This window comes from Fulmarus glacialis, unplaced genomic scaffold (assembly GCF_000690835.1).
Source record: "Fulmarus glacialis isolate BGI_N327 unplaced genomic scaffold, ASM69083v1 scaffold12233, whole genome shotgun sequence".
In the NCBI taxonomy this organism is placed as follows: Eukaryota; Metazoa; Chordata; class Aves; order Procellariiformes; family Procellariidae; genus Fulmarus; species Fulmarus glacialis.
In genome coordinates, this window is record NW_009201166.1 from 63,344 (window position 1) to 83,889 (window position 20,546).

Consider the following 20,546-nt stretch of genomic DNA (forward strand, 5'->3'; position numbering starts at 1 on the left):
GTTTTAAAAATGTAGGGTTCCAGCTGCTTTTTTGGCAACTTTCCTGGAACACGAAATTTTTACAGACAGGAATTCACACATTTGTTTAATATAGTAGCCAGATGTTTAAAATTGTGCTATCTCCCACCTAGAAAACTGTAAAATTCAAGCTCCTATCTAGAGGTGTAAATGTTCTGTACAAATTAGAATATATATAATACATAATAAAAATGTAGGGTTCCAGCTGCTTTTTTGGCAACTTTCCTGGAACACGAAATTTTTACAGACAGGAATTCACACATTTGTTTAATATAGTAGCCAGATGTTTAAAATTGTGCTATCTCCCACCTAGAAAACTGTAAAATTCAAGCTCCTATCTAGAGGTGTAAATGTTCTGTACAAATTAGAATATATATAATACATAATATACAGGTATATAATTATCTATATTATGCTGAGTAGACTGCAACTTTTGAAACCTGGCTATTTCACTTACATGCGTTAGCAAAAGGGGGGTAGGCAGTGGTGGCTGCATTAATATTGTCAGGTTATAAGTAGAAGGGGAAAAGACTGTTAAAACTGGCCAGAGCAAAGCCAGGAAATGCGCTGGTGAATATGCGTCTCAAGCAGTTCTGTACCATTTTTCTCTAGTCATTAGTAGCACATTGTAAGTGAACTGTGCAGCGTTATTACCACAGAGACATGTAGCGTATTCAGTATATGATTTGACAATGTAGCTGAACCAGTTTAGTTGCCAGCTTGTGCTAGCAGCAGCATTCCCTTGCTTCCCTCCCTGCTTATATTCATATGCTCCCACACGACCCTCCTGCCATCACTGGCAGTCATCCGATCCCACAGTGACCTGTTCTGCGGGAGTGAGCTAGAAGAAAGTTAACTCAAAAGGAAAAAAAAAAGTAAGTCAGACAAGTGCTAATGGGAATTTGGGGCAGGTGGAGAAGTAAAATGCAACTTCGCTTCTGGGGAGTTGTTAGCCTTTGCACTGCCTTGGCAATATTGTTGTAGGGTGCCACTGGATGGTTGTAATTTGACCAGTATGGCAAACAAAATCTTCTCTCAATGGAAGTCTTGTTGCAAGTATAGATTCATGTTATTTCATCCCTGTGATTGATCTATTTCGCCGCATCACCATCATTTTTTGAGCATCTGACGGCAAGGCACCCTTCAGGGCAGGGCTATTACCTGCTTTTTGCATTTGAGAAATTGAGGCCTCAAGAAGCTAAGTGACCTGTTAAGGTAACATAGAAAGTCTGTGACAGAGCAGGTGGCTGGATCATGTTCTCCTAGATCTTGAGTCAAGTAATCTAGCTCCTGGGCCATTCTGCTACCTGTGAACCTTTTTGGCAAAACGGGGAATTGCATAGACTGTAGTCATTCCTGTAAGTTTTTAAGCACCTTTGTGTGTGAATATGAGTTCTAAAATCCTGGATCAATTGAAGTTAAAACCCATCTTGCTGTTGACTTTAGCAGGATTCAGATCTTGGTGAAAATACATGCTTACAGTTAGTAGAAGCTTGTAGCATCAAAATATTCTGACGTTAGCATAGTAACCCATGGAAATTACCACAAATAGAAAGGCTAGAAGAACTTTATTTGAGTGTTGATTCTCATAGACTGTATAAAAACATAATTCTGTTTGCCACTCATTGCCAACTCCAGACAAATTTCCCAGTTTAATCCCAGTTTTGTAACTTTCACTAGATTGGCTTTTTGGCAGAGTTACTCTAAATCTAGTTAACAGTTTATGTAAGAAACTGGCATATATTGTATCTCAGTGTCTGTTTCCAAGCTGTAACACTCGTTGGCTTCAACGTCTAATTTAGGCTACTCTGACTGAAATCTTCTGTTTAGTTTGGATTATCTCTCTCCCCTCCTCCTTCTCTCTTTCAGCAGTGGGAATCAAAAAACAACAGATCCAGTGTGCATGCTTTTCTTCACTTATCATGTCCCGTGGAGAGGTATCACTGAGGCAACTTATTTCTTGCAGTTGGGCCCTCTTACATGGCACAAGGCATGAATATCATGCTATCCAAATGTAAACACAAACCCTTGAAGAGTCTAGCAAGTCATTGGTGGTACAAAGCTAGCCAATATTCAAAATACAGTTCAGCTCAAAGTGATAGAGCAAGAGGAGAACAAAAGAGAAAGCAAATGAGGTTTGCATCTCTAACTCCCACAGACTTATCAGCTGGAGTGAGCGGCTTAGGAGTGTGTGTGAAAGCATGAGGAGCTCAAGTTCCCTTTCCTAGGTGATAAGTTCTGCAAGCCAGGATCCTTACCAGGAAAACCTGTCTGTACTTCATTATTGATTAGATCTAGATCTTGAGAAGACAGCTGCAAGTGGTTGTTCCACTATTCATTCCCACGATTATTGAGAGTTTATACCTATTGATGTCAAGATCTGGTAATTTGTCTTGGTCAGGTTCTTAAATCTCTTCTCATTTCTAGTACAGAGCAAACAAGCTTCCATGAGGACTCCTTGGGGTTTAATTCCCATCCTTAGTCCAAAATTGCTTACATTTGCTGACCTTTGGCAGATAATGTGAAGCTTGTTTTTGAGCAAGGTTTTTGGAATGATTGAATTAAGTGTAATTCTTGTGCTCTGGGGGACAGAGCTGTTGGTGATTCTTGCGACCATTATGAGGCTGACTGCTTAGTATGGGAACTGCGAGGAGATGATTCTGTTTGATCAGTGTTGAGGCGTTGGTGGTGCTGTGGCCTGCGTGATGAGTTGGTTTCTGCATATGGCTTTACAGGCTGTGATTTTTAATGATCTAAAAGCTTTTGGACAAACCCTGCATCTCTTCTGCTCTGAAATTTCTTATAAAGCATTCCCTAACAAAAGTAAAGAATATTCATGTGAGGGCTGTGCCTAATTTTCTAAACAGCTGTAGCTTTACTCTTTGTCCTAAAAACAAGGTGGTGACCACTCTGCTATCTGGGTCTTACATAAGACATAACCAACCAGCATTGCCACGTGATATTCTTCATAGTAAATGACACAGATACGTGAGCACAGTTTGTAATTCTTATAACCATAAGCTATAAACGAGGCCCAGGTACTTAACTCTCCTTTCCTTTATTATTGCACAGTTAATTCCTTTATTTTTATTACTGTACAAGATTTTGAGATTTAATTACCTCGTTTTTCTATTTTATATTATTTGTATAGCAAAGCTTTGAGGCGGTATCATTGATTTCTAAGTTTTGCCTGTAAAGCTGAATTTCCTCTATTTATAGTCCCATTGGTGAAGCCTGTAAATGTTTTCAAATACCAGAGTAAAAGAATCACTTTGCATTACACACTTATATTTTTTTCCATTTGCCGAAATCCCCCCAAATTCTCCATCTGCCCTTTTCTCCCCACGCGTCTTTTTGTTTCTACGTGACGTATGCTAACTGAACATTACCAAGATATTTCTCTTCTAAGGAAGATAAAAGGCTCAATGGACTAGGTTGACAGATTTGGGAAGTGGAGATAACACTGGCTGTGCTCTCCTTTCATCAAATGGTGCAGTAGCCCAGACACTCACTGAGGTTAGGAGACTTGGATGCTTTGTCTCACAGGATTTCAACCTCAGTCTCCAAGAGGAAGCTCTGAGCTCCATGCTAATAAAACATTATGGGGGTGGAGATGTGTGGACAGGGAAGTTCTTTGTCCTTCTTGTCCTCTTTCACTTTGCAGAAACACTGAAACATCCACTACAGCAAGGACAGGAATCCAGGTGTTTATCCTAGCTCCTAGGCAGGAGAGTGATCCTCTTTCTCTCTCTCTCTCTCTCTCAGTCTGTCTCTGTTTCTTTTCTCCAACATAAATTGGAAGAAAGGATTCTAGCAGCTTCCTCAAACAACCCCAACCGTTAAGCTGAAATGCTCTCTGAAATGTCCTGCTAAACAAGGGCCAGTTCCACACTGTCTGAAAGTCTTAAGTTCTATTCATTGAGCTGGAGAAGGTGAGAGAAAGGCTCAGGTTTCCTGTTAAGGGAGCTGTTCTGAAAGGTGGAATTCCCAGATTTTTGTCCTGCTGATAAAGAATGCTTAATTATTTGTGCAACCTGGGACAGCACCAACAGTACACATACCCATTGGCAAGGAGTTAGGCTGTTCTTATGGGAGTTAAGAGTTATGAATTCGACTGGCCAAGGAAGAAACTGAGTTAAGTCTCCTATATCCTGGGATTTGTCCTAACCTCTTCCTGCAGTTGCCTAAAGCTAATCCTCATTTAGTGTATCTTCTGTTTGAAAGAACTGAGCAAATCAGACTGAAGACATTTGGTATAACCGAACCTCTTTTTTTCACACTTCTAATTGTGATGAAATTTCACCTGGCAATATAGCATACTACCATCCGCATAAATGACAGGTATGGTGTTTTTTTTCCTGGTAAAAATGACAGCTTGTTAGTGCATGTACTTGATCAAAGTTGCAGCTAGAATCTTAGCGAAATCATGTTTGTATTTCTGTCAGCACTGCATGATTATCATCGCTGTAGAAGACCAGAGACTAATCTTTTCTGTCTCATGCAACATCAGCAAAATTACCAGCTATGTTCTGATTCTGGATTTCTTTATCACTGGTGATGAATGATGTACTGGATGCAACAGAAGGAGTACATCTGGATTATTAGATACCATGCTGAGTGCATTATGCTGACACTTAGGAAAATCTTGACTTGTAAGCTAAACACTTTTCATATGGAAGTCAATGATAGATAATAAATAGAGCACCAGGTGTAAATCATTCATGTTCATTACTGCACCTTATATAGTAATATAAGACAATACCAGTACTTTAAGACACAGACTTGTCATCTGCCGCTTTCATTCTGGATGATCCCTACATGCTCTGCAGATACTGTAAATGAGACCAAATGCTGCTATTGAAATACGGGGTTACAATACAATTCTCTAAATAAAAACACGCTATAGGACACATTTTATGAGAGGGAATTCTTAAAATAGTGTGTAGAAAACACAAGGAAGCCAACACTTTGAGATTCTTATTGGATGTTGTACTCCATCCGTTATGCAGTGATCTCTCATAGAGGAGAGTTGCATTCATATTTATGAGAAAGTGAATAAGAAGCCCTTCCCTACCATTATAATAATAATTTAATGCAGATATGCTATATATAGGATGAAAATGTCTCCTTTTTAATTCTGTGTTAACTACAAGAGGAAAAAAACAGGACAAAATCTATGGGTGTGAATCCAGCACTCAAACATACTATTCTCACGATGTTGATTGTTCTGTAAATGGCAAAGCAATAGGAATTTTGGAAAATACTATGCATCCTCTCATCTCTTTAAATAACCACTGTTTTCACTGAGGAGAAAACTCAGACTTGAATTTGCTGAGGTCAGTCTGAGCAGTGGTTTTCCTGGATGTGGAAGAATAAAATCAGAAGTGATTAAAGGTGGGAACTGGGGGGAAAATGACATAACTTCTATTGAACAATCCTAAAATTGTTTTCTAGTTCTAATTCTAATTACCATAACAATTAGAGAAGTGCCAGCTTTGAAGTTTTTCAGTGTTTGGGGGATTTGGGAATCAAGATTTTGGTTTGGTCTCATACAGAATAGCAAATAAGTATATAAATAACTTTTGCTGTCAGCAGATAACTTTGACACTAGTAGTGATCATTGTTTCTAAAGGGGTTATCATGCAGTTAACTCGAAAGACTGATGGGTATTTCACAGTAGCTCTCTAAATAATTTGTCTTACTATCATGGCAAGTACAAATTGTAACACTTGTGATTCATCTGCAAAACATACTGCTTGCCAGTTGTTTTATTCAAAGTGCTTTGGCAGCGTGATCTGTCAGAAAGAAAGGTCAACAGCAAAATTAAAAAACCAGGGGTAATACTGCAGTTGTCCACAGAGGATAATTTACTCCAGATACTCCATGGCTTTTTGCTTATCTTTGCATGTTCTCTGTCAGAAGGGCTAACAGACCTCGTGAAAACTTCCCTTGTTGACGACAGATCAGGGTAAACCATTATTTGCTGCGTTAAGCCTGAGCTGGCGGGACAGTTATGGAGGGCTCCATGGCCAAGGTGAGAGTAGCATAATCGCTTACAGACAGAAAGCTATTTAGCCGTCCTTAGTGTGTCCTACTGTTATTTGGGGGTGGTTGAACCTGATTTACAGTGATTTCAACCTCAAAATACTATTTCATTTTTCATTTCTTCTTTAATTTTGTAGACACTGCCCAGATCCGGTGAATTGATTGATTCCAGTTAAGAATGAACTGATATATAGTTCCTTGAACTGTGTAAAAGACTTCTTATTTTGCTAAACTCTAATAATGCTAGGCCTGAAGTTTGGTGTATGCCAGTAACGGCTACCAAAAACTTTTAAGTTCCTAACAAGAGTTCATATAAGTCGGGAGATTTGGAAAAATAGGTTTAATGCTAAAAATTGAATACCGCATTTTAGTTCAACCAAAGTCAAAACAGAAACCATTTCTTAAACAGTTTGATTACTTTACTTTTTAATTTGTGTTAAAAATATACAGTGTGTGAATGTGTATGTGTGCAATGAGTTGAGCAACTTGTAAATGAAAAAATGAAATCCAATGTACAGAAGCTTCCATGAAAAGAAAAGTTTTACATTCTTACTAGTCTCTAATCGAGATGATCAGAAATTAAAAATGCTACGCAGCCACACAGTAAACCCTCTACAACTGCATCCCCTCATACTTCCTATTTAAAGCTCCAGTTTGCTATTCCAAACCTCTACTTACCACGAAACTTTACTCTGCAAAGTAGTGTAGCAGCTCAACCACAGAAACACCTTTTGTTTCACAAGTCATAATACATATCTTGTTCATGAGTGAAATTTATTTTAATAACACTGGATTTTCTTACCTGCTGACTACTTTGTTGATTAACATCCTCTCTGAAATGCAGCTTTCTTTCCAGGTCCTTTACAAGTGCAGCTTTATTTTCCCGAATAGAATCATCTGTTGCTAACGGCAGAGGCTTCAGATTTTTCTTTGTTAATCCCTGGGTCGGGCTATTAAAAGAAAATTCTGATAGTAACATGCAGCAACCAGTATATATTTTTTTTGTCACTTGTGTGATATGATATATTACGCTTCAGTTGTCTGGAGGAACCTATTATTTATTTATATGGAAGCCAAAGCACAATACAAGATTTGATTTTTTTTGCTACTATTTCAATGGTGCATCCCATTCCCATGCAGTAGGAATTAAGGACACACCTCTTAAAGAGAATAAGCATTATAATACTGTAATAAGCATCTAAGTTCCATTAATGTTTATCCTGGAATAATGATGTCACAATGAATGCTGAAGAAATGTGTATAGGTGTTACCATAGGTATACAATTTGTACATTTTACTGTATCAGGCAGTAATTTAAAAGTTCATACAATTTCTCATTGATTTTCATCTCACATCTTCATTGATCATTTACTCTTTCCATGAACTTTTACTTCTTTAATTTCTCTCACCCTTCTATGACACCTAACATCAACAGTTCTTCGTATTTTTATTTTATAGATGTAGTCTGTTTTATTTTAGTAAGGTTTGAAAATAGTTAAATTCTTAAATAAGACTGTTGGGAGACTGTGAGAGTGCACTGCTGAAGCACAGCAGCCGCACACTACTAGAGAGTGTGCAACGTTCTAGTAGTTTGCCAGGAGTTGGCATCTTAATAATGGGGTTTAGGTAAAAGGCGTAACTGATGATTGCTGTGCAAGGTATCTTCCTTTTGTTGTTCTGCAGGCATGGTCATCTCTCACTGCTTTTGTAACCAGAATTATTATAATTGATAATGCCAAAAAAGGAAGCTGAAACTTCAGTAGATATTCACAGATTAGCACAGATATTGTTCAGGTTTCTCCTGATCTTTTGTGCCCTCACTTTGACTGTCTCCCACGTAGAGATCTAGATTTGAATCTCAGCATGATGAGCTGGGAATTCAGCTCTGAGTTGAGACCCAGGAAAGGTGAAATGAAGAAAACAGTATTTAACTACTCTACCTGGTAGGCATATTGTAAGGGTTTATTTGGTAAAGGCTATACAACAGTTAGAAAAAGTAAAGCACTTTGCAAGGGTTAAGTGTCATTAATGCAAAGAGAATAGTGCTTGGTCACTTGTGTACCCGCTCTGAAGGGGAGCAAGGGGAGTGGATGAGTAGTTGCAGTTGATTTTTGCTGGCTGTTGCAATGTTGTGAAAGCAGGCCGAAGGCTTCATTTGGGTACAGTTAAAACCTTCACTGTGAACCTTATAACTTTATTATGTATGCCTGCCCATGATGCCAGGGCCGTGAAGGCCTCCAGGCATGTGCCACAGGATGGTGGCGATTATGTGGCTGTGCTGGGGAGCTAGGAGGTCTCGGAATAGGAGCAATAATGGTTTGAAGGCAGGATTTCTTGGCCCACAGTGGTGAATGTTATGTATACAGGGACACCTTTTTCCTGTTATAATTACAAAGTGGTTGATGTAGTATCAGCAAAATAGTTAGGATATTGTGACTTACTGATGGCTATCACCACCTTGAAGTGTGCCATTGGTAAAAGGGGGAAATATTCCTTACTTTGTGCAGAATTTGGAGTTCTATGGATAAAAAGTTGTATCAATCTACTGGTGCTAGCTGTGCTAAAATAGGGTTCACGTAGTCCACAAAAGAGATATTAATTTCAACTCTACTAGTAAAGAAGGAACTCTTAAGGCCACAACCTCTCCAGTACATCATCATCCTTATTTGCTTGTATGGTGGTAGCCATTTTGTCACAGAAATCATACTGTCTGTCAATTAAAATATTTATGTGCAAAACATTAACTCTCCTGAGATTTTCTGGGGGACTTTAAATATAGAAAGTATTGCAACCAGGAAAATACCTTTACATAAGTTATTTCTTAGATTTATCTGGACTAAGAAATAACTTACGTTATGAGGTACCTTTTAAAACTTTACTCGTTGTTTACAATAGGTAAGAATGTTTTTATAGCTCATATAGGCAAATGGTTTTAGAGTGACTTATCCTGCAAGCTTATGAAATCTCTTTTCTCCCACTAGTACAGTGTTATGAATCTCTGAGCCCCCAAATTCTTGTATATATCTGTTTATAAATTCCCATTTCTCTATGTTGAATTTATCTTACCCTTGATATATCTTACTATAGAAGCTACTATCCCTTCCTTTCTTAACTGAACGTAAAGGTTAGATGAAATGACCAGAATGTATGAATAACTTGCTTTTCTATTTTATGAACTACTTGCATTTCAGTAAACTCCCTACTGAACCCTTGAACAGAAATACATCTTAGTTTCCTTTATGAGTATTTCTTGCCCCTGCTTCTGCACATACGGTTTATGCTACTTACGTGGCTGGTGTACTTCTGGGCAGTCCCATAGCATTGGTTGATGGCACAGTAGGAAGTGAGGGAAGAACAGCACTAAGGAAAGCTGCTGGATTCTGAATCCGGCCAGTTGGGGAGATAGGAGCAGGAGTCACACTCTGCGGCTGAAACTGTTTTACACTAGCTGTAGAAAGTGTTAATGGAGGCACCGTGGATTCCTTAGAGCTTGGTAGAGACTGTTCACTTTTGCTTGTAAACCCTCCTGAAGACCTTGATTGGGCAGGTGGAGGATTTCCTGTGAAATTTTCCTTGTTATTTGTTCTTTGAGTTCCTTGAGGGATGTTGCTGAATGTTGTAGCTGAGGAGCTAGAAGAGGAGCTGGTAGGTGGCGTGGTTTGTGATGGTAGGAACTGCTTAGGTCGGGTATAGCTGAATGCTTGTGAGGCAGAGGCTTTGCTTTGTTTGTACATAGTTGAGGTGGACTGTTGATGGAGTGAAGGAGCAGAATTCAACAAAGCTGTGTTGAATGCCAACTCTCTTGTAGATGTCTGATGCACCTGCTGTTGTTCAAGCAAGACCTGGTTGTGGAGCTGTTTTAACTGAGTCTGATCACTGCATATAAACCAAAGATGAGCAAAATTGGTCATGAGCCCCAAACATGCTGGCTGACTACATTTCTATATGTGAATTGCGAGAGAAAAATTCTATGTCCTGTGATACAGTAAGAGCTAGGGAAACTGTTACATGACATATTCGCTAACATTATGAGACGAGCATAATATTAGTTTGCTACTAAAATAAACTCTTCCTTCCTCTCCCCTTCTTTGCCAGAGGAACAAAAGGTTTTTGTCTGAAAATTATATGACTGAAGATGATTCTTACATTTTAACATATGACATATAAATATAAATCTTACTTGAAGATATTTAAAGGATAGCATTGTCAAATTCTGCTCTATGTCGCCTTAGTACCTCTCTGCTTGTGTAACTAAGAGTAGGATATGGTTTATCAGATTTTAAATGAGCGTTTGTAAGCCAGATTGCAGTTATTTAGCTCCTGTTAAAGTGGGTTCTGAAATCAGCATTTTGGCTAATAAAGCTTTGTAATAATCCACCAAAAGAGATATTACCAACATAGTTTAGGTGGTGTTGACATTCGGTGACAGGCAGGAGTGCATCATTCAGAGAGGACTTGCATTTGATGCAATTGTTGTTTCCTAGGTGCTGTCTACCGTACATGTCTTTGGGGGTTTTTTACTTTACGATTAAGGAAAATTATTTTGCCTTGTCACGTGGTTTATTTAGTTATTATGTATATGGAAGTACAGCATATGGAAAACAGGCTAACTTTTCCCCTTCCGAAAACAAAAAGGACATAGAGGATATGGAAAATGATCATGTAATAAATTGTCGAGTATTAAATAACTGTTGTTAAAAAGTGAAAAATGTAGAAGCAGAGACCAACCACAACTGGTGCTGACAAACCAAATACATGAAGTAAATAGAACTTCTTTTTATTTAAAAGAATTATTGTTTCTGTAATGTACTAAACAAAAATCACATTAAAGGTAGATAAAGATAGCAATTTCAAGTTTTCAAAAAATAGAATGTTAGAGAGTTAGAAGCTGTGCAATCCTGATTTTGTGTCCTTCATATATACATCTGCATGATAATGTACTCCTTCGTTACAGGTTTTTTTTGGGGGGGGGAGGGGGAGTTGAGAGAAAGTCTGCTCTATGCAAGAATTGGACAACTTAAATACTGCTTTTGCTCCCCCCTTAAACACACTACAGCTCTGAAAGTAAATAAGGCTGTGAATATGGGCTTAACAAATTAAAAAAACACTGCTCCAAGTTCTTCCTCTGCTACATGGTATGTAAGTTCTGTCTTCTCACTTGTAATGTTTATGCTATGAAATTACATCCCTGCTTAAGAGTACCAATGAATTGCTTTATAAAGTCCTTCCTGAGCCTTAAGTTAAAGCTTCTGCCTATTTAAGAAATGAAATGAAGGACTCTGCATGCTTTTGTTAAACTAGATTTGGGAGATTTCAAAAATGCTGAAAAGATCCTTCTTAATAAACTGGAGTGTGAATTCCATAAATTGTCCTCTAGGAAAACTACACTACTACTTAAAATTTCCCCTGGAGCTCACAGTGCACTAATCATGCAGGCGCTTTTTTAGTTCAAGTGGTTTCACATTATCAAACATTTCCAAGTACTTTATCTGTTTTAGGTGGAGATTACGTTTGTGAGACATAAGTCATGAGGCATAGCCTTTGGGACTACAGTTGCTAGTTAGTTGCTAGCACGTACTATGTATTAGACTGAATATGTCTGGTTTTGGCAAAATTGCATAATCAGAATTGAGTGAGATATATTTGAAGAACCTGCTCTTTTTTTGCCTGCATAAAAGCAGTGTTTTTCACCTTTTGTTTGCAGCAGAAAACATTGTGGAATTAAATAAAATTTCAAAGGGAAAACATTTTCCTTTTAAATTTGGAGAACACTTTTCCCAAGAGGGATATACAGAAAAAATATATAACTCTGTAGGGTATGTTTTCTAGGAGTATGGTTAATTAGGCCAGCACCGTGTGACATGGACTGTCTCTTTGTTCTGTGTTTGAGTTTTTTGCTCTAGTGCAATAGTGTCCTGGTCTATGAATACTAAATAATATCAGTGATGCTCCTGAGACTTAGAATCCCTTTTACTTACAGCTTTGGTTTAGCCAGTACTGGGGGGGGTTCCTTGGATGGCGATGTTGGCTCTGGCATTTTCATTGGCTGTCCATTTATCCTCTCTTGGAAATAGTTGGGTCTGATTTGGTTTGTAGTGCCAGGTCCATCCTCTGATGATGATTCACTTCCTTTATCATCTTCAGGCAGCTTGAAGTGCACACGGAGACCTATCTTGGAACTCGATCTGGGTTCATTGTGGTTCACAAGAACACCTTCAAGTTTAGGTTTGGGGGTTTGATTTACTACACGATGGGAAGGAGTACGTGGGGGAGGTTGATGTTCAGCAGCAATTAAGTTGATTGAGCTCATTGTGTGAAGGGTAGCAGCATTACTACTGTCTTCAGATGCTGAAATAGCAAATATCAAAGTTTTGGTGATATGTAAATACCATAAATTATAGTGAAATGAAATCACAAAAGTTACAGTTGGAAGAACTCACTCTGATGTCCTTCCAGCTGTTGCACTGAGTTGTTTGACCTCATTTGTTTAACAACAAATTCCCTTAACAAAGGAATATTGTAAAGGCAGGGAAAAAGAGACACAGTTCTAGTTTGGAAGATCCAGCGGTGGTCTTCAGCCATGTCCCCCGTGAATTCCACTAGCACCTTTGAAATACAAACTTTCTTTTCAGAGAATTCACTAACTTTTTAGTTATGAAGAACACTGCCAGAACTTGAACTGAATTGGAGTCAACAGTGCACTATGGTTTTATGTACTGTACTTTGCCCACCTAACTGCTTAGTGCCTTGGCAGCATACATCTGCTGTAGGCAGTATGAAAGAATCTGTTTTGAGGTTTCCTCCTTTGGGCTCTGCATCAAAGGCTTATATTGAAACAGCAAACTAGACAGTCCGTAGAGATTCCAAAAATGACTATTGCCCAAATCTTGAGGTCAGCAAGAGTTGTGTTTTTGGAAGGGCTGTGTGGGATTCATTCCCTAATGTTCCTTGTTCCTTCACATTTCTAATTGGGGAAGGACACTTTGAACAGACATAGCAATCTGTATGTTCAATAAGCAGCTTGGACTGTACAGTGCAACAGCCTGCTCTGCTTGTATTTACTAGCAGTCAAAGGACTAAACCACTTACCTTTGACAGTTAGATGAGCTATACTAGATACTGTGCCATATTTATTGCTTGCAGTACAGGTGAAACTGCCAGAATCTTCTGAAAATACTTCAGCAATAACGAGAGTACAAATTTCCTCTGCAAAGCATCAGAGTAGTATTATTACTTGAAGTGAACATGCATTGAACAAACACAAAAAGCCTTGACTACCCTTGGGGACATTTCATTAAGGTTTTTCACCTTGCTCCGTTTGATTTTAGTTTCATCAGTATTATCAATTTTGGCAGCCTTTGTGTGCAGCAGCTGTTATCAGCATTGTCTGCAGCAACTGGTACCCTCTGTGCTCCAGCATGCCCAACAAAAGTGAAGAACAGGTGTCAGCAGTGTTTGGAAAACATTAGAAAATGTTTTCCTAAACACATGAAGTACTGACTTTCTCTCTGAAGAACTTAAAATTTAATTTGGAGAAATATAGTGTACTCTACACTCACAACTCACTAAAATATATGTGTGTTTATCTCTTCGCAGACTGAAACATTAGTTATAATTAACTGGAACAATTCAAGTGGAGTCACTCTGTAAGGTGGAGAAATACAAAACACATACATATAGGCTGGCATTTTCCAAAATTACCAGTGCAGATTTGCAGATAGAGGGGATTGTGCTAATTGTGCTTATAGAAAGTTGCCTTTTCACTTCTTTGTTAAGAAGACTAATGGGCACCAAACATGTGCTAGCAAAATTGTACTAGCAAAAATTAAATTCCATCTTGAAAAGTCAATCTGGGGTTATGACATTCCTGTTTGAGCAGTATCTGACATGTCCGGGCAGCAGTACCAGCTAATAAATACCTATGGTGATGGGATTTTAAATCTTTCGTCTGGCCAGGTACCTAGGATGTGGAGGGAGAGTAACATATAAAGTGTATTGAAATGTGGTCTGATAACATTTCTTCAACTAGTCAGTGACTGTTTTGCTGCCATTTTGCAAGAAACTTTCCTAAAACCCTACAGGATTAATATTTTATGAGTATTTCTGTACCATACCACACTTAAACTTGATTGTTTTGTGTCGTCACTGAGGAAAATCTAGTAGCAACAAAGAGATTATTTGCTAACAACTATAGAAGAATAATATTTTATTATAGTACTAGGATTATAGAACTAGTTTAAGGCATTATAGTATCTAGTTTATAGTACTTGGATTTGCCAACCACTGCATGCATGGAAATCCAGATTCCTTCTGAATGAGCAGCAGGTGATGAAGCAGTGACAACTGCACCCAACTGATTACCCTCTAAAAACTGCTTCACATTACTCAGCAGTGATGCCACTGGACAGTAAAGGAATGGCATCGGTGGGTTCTGGTAGAAGCTCCATTTATTCATTTCTAAGTCTCATTGCAAAGAGAGGGAGTCTCTTTCAAGATACTTTTTGGGGTAAAAAACTTTTAATAGGGCAAGGAGAAGAGTTACAGGAGTTTATATTCCGTAAGAATTAATACTCCTTTGGTAATTTTCTGTCTTAAGAGGGGCAGCTTTACGTTTTTAATAGTGAAACGCGTAACGGGGAGAGTGATTGTCTCATGGAGGAGTAATCAAAATCTGTAAGGCTCCTTTGCTCAAATCATGCAGAGTAGCCTACATTCTGCTCTGACCCTTGAAATTAGCAAATCCAGCCACTGTTATAGGATTTGCTGATATCAGGGGTGGAACACCTGATGTGATACTCTCATATTACGCTGGTAGGGAGCAAAGGGAATGGCTGACATGGCTGAACATCTGATGCAATGTTCCCTAACTGCTGAACTAGATAAAAATAGCTCAGTCCTACATCATCTGGTGTACTTCTGAACCTCAGATATACGGGGGACCCCCAGACATTAATTTTGTTAATCTTCAGCTCATAAGGTGGTAACATTTAGGTCCTAAGTTAGAACTGGGTCAAAGCAGAATGGAAAAATTATTTTCTTCAAAAGTGATAGAATTAATTCAAATTATATGTTTATGGACCAGTCTACAGTGAAATGCATCTCACTAGTAGATATAGAACATGGGGAAAAGAAGAAATTACGTAATTAAATTATGGAGTTTAAATAATTAATATTTTGTGAGGTTAAATCACCACATTTGTATAATAAAAAAAAAAAGTATGAGCCTTTTGATGATCCTCACCTGGTTCAGCCATAGATCGTGGTTCTAAAGGGAAGAAGAGCAGAATTAGTAGATTGAATATACTTACTTTTGCCAATAATTTTTTTTTTCTTAAGCGCTAAATATGAAGCTTGCTCTTCTTAGTATGACGGAACACTCCTTTTGATCCAATTTTCTGTTTAAGGGATGGTGAAGACAGCCAGGCCATGTACTCAATGGTACGTCAAATCCACTGAACAATATGAACACTTATGAACACTTTTGAGAACTTATGAATAGGAAATAAATTCTGCAAGAAGTGGTTTTTTGCAATCTTAGTACTACTTTATTGTGTCTTGAAGGCAATTTCTGAAACTGTCACACACATGGAATCAAGTTATGATAAAACATTGTTTCATTTAGGTTTGATTTAGTGTGGTATTTAAGGAATTTCAATTGAGTTTTAGCAATTTTAGCATTCCAGTGACTTATGAGGAAACTGCAGATGTTTCAACTGCATTTGAAAATTAAAGTAGAAGTATATGTTTACAACCTATCATGTGTCATGTGCACACACATGTATGTGTAAGCATGCTAACGTGTACATCATGTTACTTTTGTGGATAAATAAGCAATCCACTGCCCATAAGAACTATTATAACAGCACTTAACTAAAAGATAAGGGAATTACGGGCAATGGAACTCTACATAAATGGTGCAAAACCAAAAACAAACAGCAGAAGTAAGGCTGAATTAGAAAAGGACATTGAAGTGGTAAAGGGATCAAAGCAGAAGGCAAAACAGTTCAATAGTTTGGGGAATCTCAGACAAATACTGCCTGTGAATATGCTGTTCAATTCATCCACAGTTTTGACTTCTGGAACCCAGATTTATTGCCATAAATATGGCTTATATAGTTCTTACCATTGTAATAAGAAATTCAAAATGTTGCTATGTTAGCGATTTTGTTGCTTGCCTATATTTTATTAGACACAATATTCCACACAAGAAACATACTTTTCTGTAATATCCTAAAATCTGGAGAATCTTCTATCAGTGTTCCTTCTCTATACCATTCAACCTTTGGGGAAGGAGCTCCTTTCACCCGACATTCAAAGACAACAAGCTGCCCCTCAGAAGCTGAAATATCCTGTAACATCTAATAGAGAAAATGAATAGACAGTCAGTAAATGTCTTACTGGTTCGGAAGTAATACTGATTTCAGTAAGATTTCATAAAGCCACTTAAATCCTTGAATGGCTTAAGAAATGCATAATTCCTTTTTTTATCTTTGATAGCTAGAAAATTTTAATTATCTCTCCATACAATTAACTGACCTCTTTAGTCTTCAAATATGTCATAGAACAAATTACCTTTGTAAATACAGGAGCAGCAATTATAGGTCTCCCATCCAGTCCTTGCAAATAGTTAGTGGGGCTTTGAGCCTGTAGATTGCAAAACATCACATGATTTTTACAAGGGCATGTAGTGATAGGACAAGGGGTAATGGCTTTAACCTGAAAGAGGGTAGATTTAGATTAGATATAAGGAAGAAATTCTTCACTATGAGGGTGGTGAGGCACTGGAACGGGTTATCCAGAAAAGTTGTGGATGCCTCATCCCTGGAAGTGTTCAAGGCCAGGCTGGATGAGGCTTTGAGTAACCTGGTCTAGTGGAAGGTGCCCCTGCCCATGCCAGGGGGACTGGAACTAGATGATCTTTAAGGTCCCTTCCAACCCAAACCATTCTATGATTCTATGATGATGTTTAGGTGTACAGAGGGTATTTTTCCAAGAGGAGAAACATCCTCTTGGAATGACACAAAACAGATTTTGGTGGGTGAAGTCCAAACCAAAATATTTAATGCAATGAATAAAAGTTGCTCTATTGTAGACAACTGGTAGCGATCTTCCTGGATGGGTTACTGCCTGAGTAACAAAAATGCTGTTATTGCCTTATTGCCTTACTGAGTTAATCATGGCAAGGAAAACTTCACTGCAGTGTATTATAACATCTGTCATTAATACTTCACTAAGGCAAATCTATGTAGGCTACTTGGTGGTAGTCTCCTTTTAAAGATTCTTACTTATAAAATACTTACAGATGTTAATAAGGAAAAGTTAAGTCAAGTCATGTGTGTGACTGCTACTGTAATTCTTCTCCTTTGCCAAAACCAAACAATTTACAGAGGTGGAATATCACCCTATTGATCCTACTCAGTGAAATCAGAATGAAATTATTCTCCTCCTGGAAACTTCCTTATATAACTTGATTAAAAGAGTTTTTCATTTTAGTGAAATAGAAGCTGCCCCATAACAGCAGAATTAGTGGTTCAGTATCTCAGGAAACATAGCCAAATTTTATAGATGGTGTCTGATAAGCCAACAAGATTGGAAGTGGTAATTTTGGAGATACTATCACTCTTGACTTTGACAACCTCTGTCAAAATGGCAAAATATCGCAAAGGCTTAGTCCTATTCTCTTTGTAGTCAAAAGTAAACATGCATTACTTCACCTATTCCGTATCTATTTATTGGTTATCACCTAATTCTAGGCTGTAAACATTGAAAAGGCAGTGTAAAGCGAGTTTCTCATTAACTTTTCAGTTTTATTTTTAAGCAAATAAGGCTCTTCTTTCCTATTAAGTAAGAATTCACAGTTATGAATATTCTGATAGTTTGCAACAAAACGGACTCGAAATGCATGCTAACTTTAATTAGAAACTCTTTGATATGGATATTAAAATGTTATGTGGTAAATAAGCATATCTATATATAAAGTAAACATAGTAGTGAAATGATTTGGCTTAAAATAAGTTTCATTGAAAGAAAATTATTTCAGGTGAGTTCTGTAGAAAGGCAGAGGAAAAAGTTATAGGCTGCCACTATTGAAAATGAACGAGTCAGTCTGCAATGTGAAGAGGCCAGTGAGTTGACTTACACATCCAAGTGCCCTTCATGGCATGCAGTCTCTGACCTGCTGGAGTGCAGCACACAGATTCCCACCACTGGCTGAGTGAGCGGCAGCTGCTCCTTCTGCTCACTGCCGCAGAGATGCCTGTAATCTGGGGATGAAAGGTTCCCTTCCCTTTGCCAGGTGCTAAAGGGAGGACATCTCTTCTGTGTATGCAACTAGTGTATGGCTGTAAGGTTCAACAGCAAAGCACAAACTAGAAAATTTGGGGGTTCTGAGTCACAAACTGTAGAAGAAACACCTTTTTAAGAGCTTGCTTTTTGTCCTTGAAATTCAACATATTGTCTCTCCTACCTGATTAACTGGTGTTGACACAGGCTGGACAGGTACAGACACAGGCTGAACCACAGCAGATGGTGCCTTGGAGGTTTCTTGGTGCTTGGCTGCAGTTCTAACAGCAGGAGATGCTGCATTCAAGGAGGTGTCAGCTGGCTTTGGTTTGCTGTGAAATATTAACCAAAAACAAGTTCTCTAACTAGAAGCTAGAGCTATGTGTGTGTCCCCTAGTTACGTCTGTCCCAGTTACATGTCAACCCCAGCCTCACTTCTGGGATTGAATTCTGATTGATCTAAACTGATACATACTCCTAGGTAAACTGCATTTTATAAGAATGAGGCTGCATATCTTGCCACTCTAATCTGTCCTACTTCAGTTACACCAAATGTAATAAATGGCCTGGATTAATCCAACTGTGGCTTGAAAGCTGCTGTTACCAGCTCTGAGCAGCATGGGATAGCAATGCTAGTTTCTCAGAGGACAATGGTAGTTTCTTTTGCACTGCTCCCTTAGCTTGCATCAAGATTTGGGCCTATAAGGTAATGAAAATACCATGGTCTGCTTGGATACAGATTCAATAATTTACTGCTGAAAAATAAAAAAGAGAGGTATGCTTTCTGACCAACATATCATGCAATTTTAGTAGTGTACAGGTTGGCACCTCTTTACTTCTTCTGGGTTGTTTTTATATGGAAATAAAGGAGTTGACCCTATTTATTTTTATTGCGAAGTAAAATAATGCAGACAATGAAGAGGTGGTCTTTTTACTCAGTTTGAGGTAAGCACTGGCTGCTCTGGAGTATAGCACAGGTCCCCCCAGGAAAGCCAGGCTTCAAACCAGAGGAAGCCTTACTCAGAGTGAACATACAGTTGTTGTGATCACTGATTTCTCTTTTGAAATGGTGAAGGTTTTTTTGCACCTGCTCTCATATTAATTTCCTTTAATTACAGGTGTTCAGATTCACGTGGCGACAGCTGGAAGCTCAGCAAAGGTAAAGACACTGATTATACCCAAACCTGATCTTTCATAATTCTATCGTTTGAGGACATCCCGCTATAATGTCAGAGCAGCATTCTTTTTTTTCTAGGAAATGCAGAATGCAATACATTACTTCACAATTTAATGAGGTAGGCAACTTAGAGGTGCCATCAAGTGATCAGGATCATGGTCAACACTAAATTAATACCTAATGAGATGAATAAGAAAAAACGTTATGCCCGAGACATTTGGAAAAATCTGCGGTAGAACTATGAAAAACTTAGCAATTTGTCCCAAAACCTTTCAGATCTTTTTGATCTTAAGTTTTATATTAAACTCTTACATTTATCAAAGTCCAAATCAATCCAATCTGGAGTATTTTATGACTTTGAAGTAAAAATCGCCTAAGACAGGATTTGCTGTCAGCCTGAGGTCTTCAGTCAAACACACTGAAGTGTTTTGTATTTGCATTGTAAAACAAAATGACATTTGTAATGAGTATAATCCTTCTTGATAAAAAATGGAAAAAACCTAGGGTACATAAGTCTATCTGATTAAAATTTCCTCTTTATAAAGCACTGGTTGCTTTAGGGGTTGAATTAATGCATACAAAGGAGTTAAAAATAAAAGATTGATTATTTTAGTTTTCAACCAGTCTGACTCCCTTTCCAGTTAATACAAAGACTTTGATTCTGAAAGACTACGGATTTTAACAGCATTGGATCAGGTTCTAAATGCACAGGGAATGGATTTCATTTAGGAAAAATAAAATTATTTCCCAGGTTTTAGATTACATCTGACACCTTTTCTTTCTCTTTATAATTAAGTAGTCTTTTATACCCATCATTTCAGTTTACTCTAGTTCATATGTATTAATTTCCCTGTCTTAAATCTAAATAATCCATGTATAGCCATCTTCTGACAAAAACTTCATGACATACCATATTTTCGTGTGGGAAATTTCACTACACTCTTTTTCCAAGTCAGACACTTAAATCAGCATTTAAGTTGGGTCTAGTCAAATGGCACCTGTTTTAGTAAATTAATTTTAGTAG

General features: G+C 38.0%; 1 protein-coding gene across 1 annotated transcript in view; it reads right to left on the reverse strand.

Moving 5' to 3' along the window:
• Positions 1-20,546, reverse strand: part of MYPN (myopalladin) — a 49,042-nt gene that overhangs the window by 15,558 nt on the left and 12,938 nt on the right. The window contains exons 4-11 of the mRNA XM_009573852.1: positions 18,530-18,677; positions 16,636-16,707; positions 16,280-16,421; positions 15,305-15,328; positions 13,153-13,269; positions 12,042-12,411; positions 9,352-9,939; positions 6,866-7,013 (exon numbers count right to left, since the gene is read on the reverse strand). Coding sequence (XP_009572147.1) covers positions 6,866-7,013; positions 9,352-9,939; positions 12,042-12,411; positions 13,153-13,269; positions 15,305-15,328; positions 16,280-16,421; positions 16,636-16,707; positions 18,530-18,677 — 1,609 coding nt within the window. The remainder of the gene's footprint in view (positions 1-6,865; positions 7,014-9,351; positions 9,940-12,041; positions 12,412-13,152; positions 13,270-15,304; positions 15,329-16,279; positions 16,422-16,635; positions 16,708-18,529; positions 18,678-20,546) is intronic.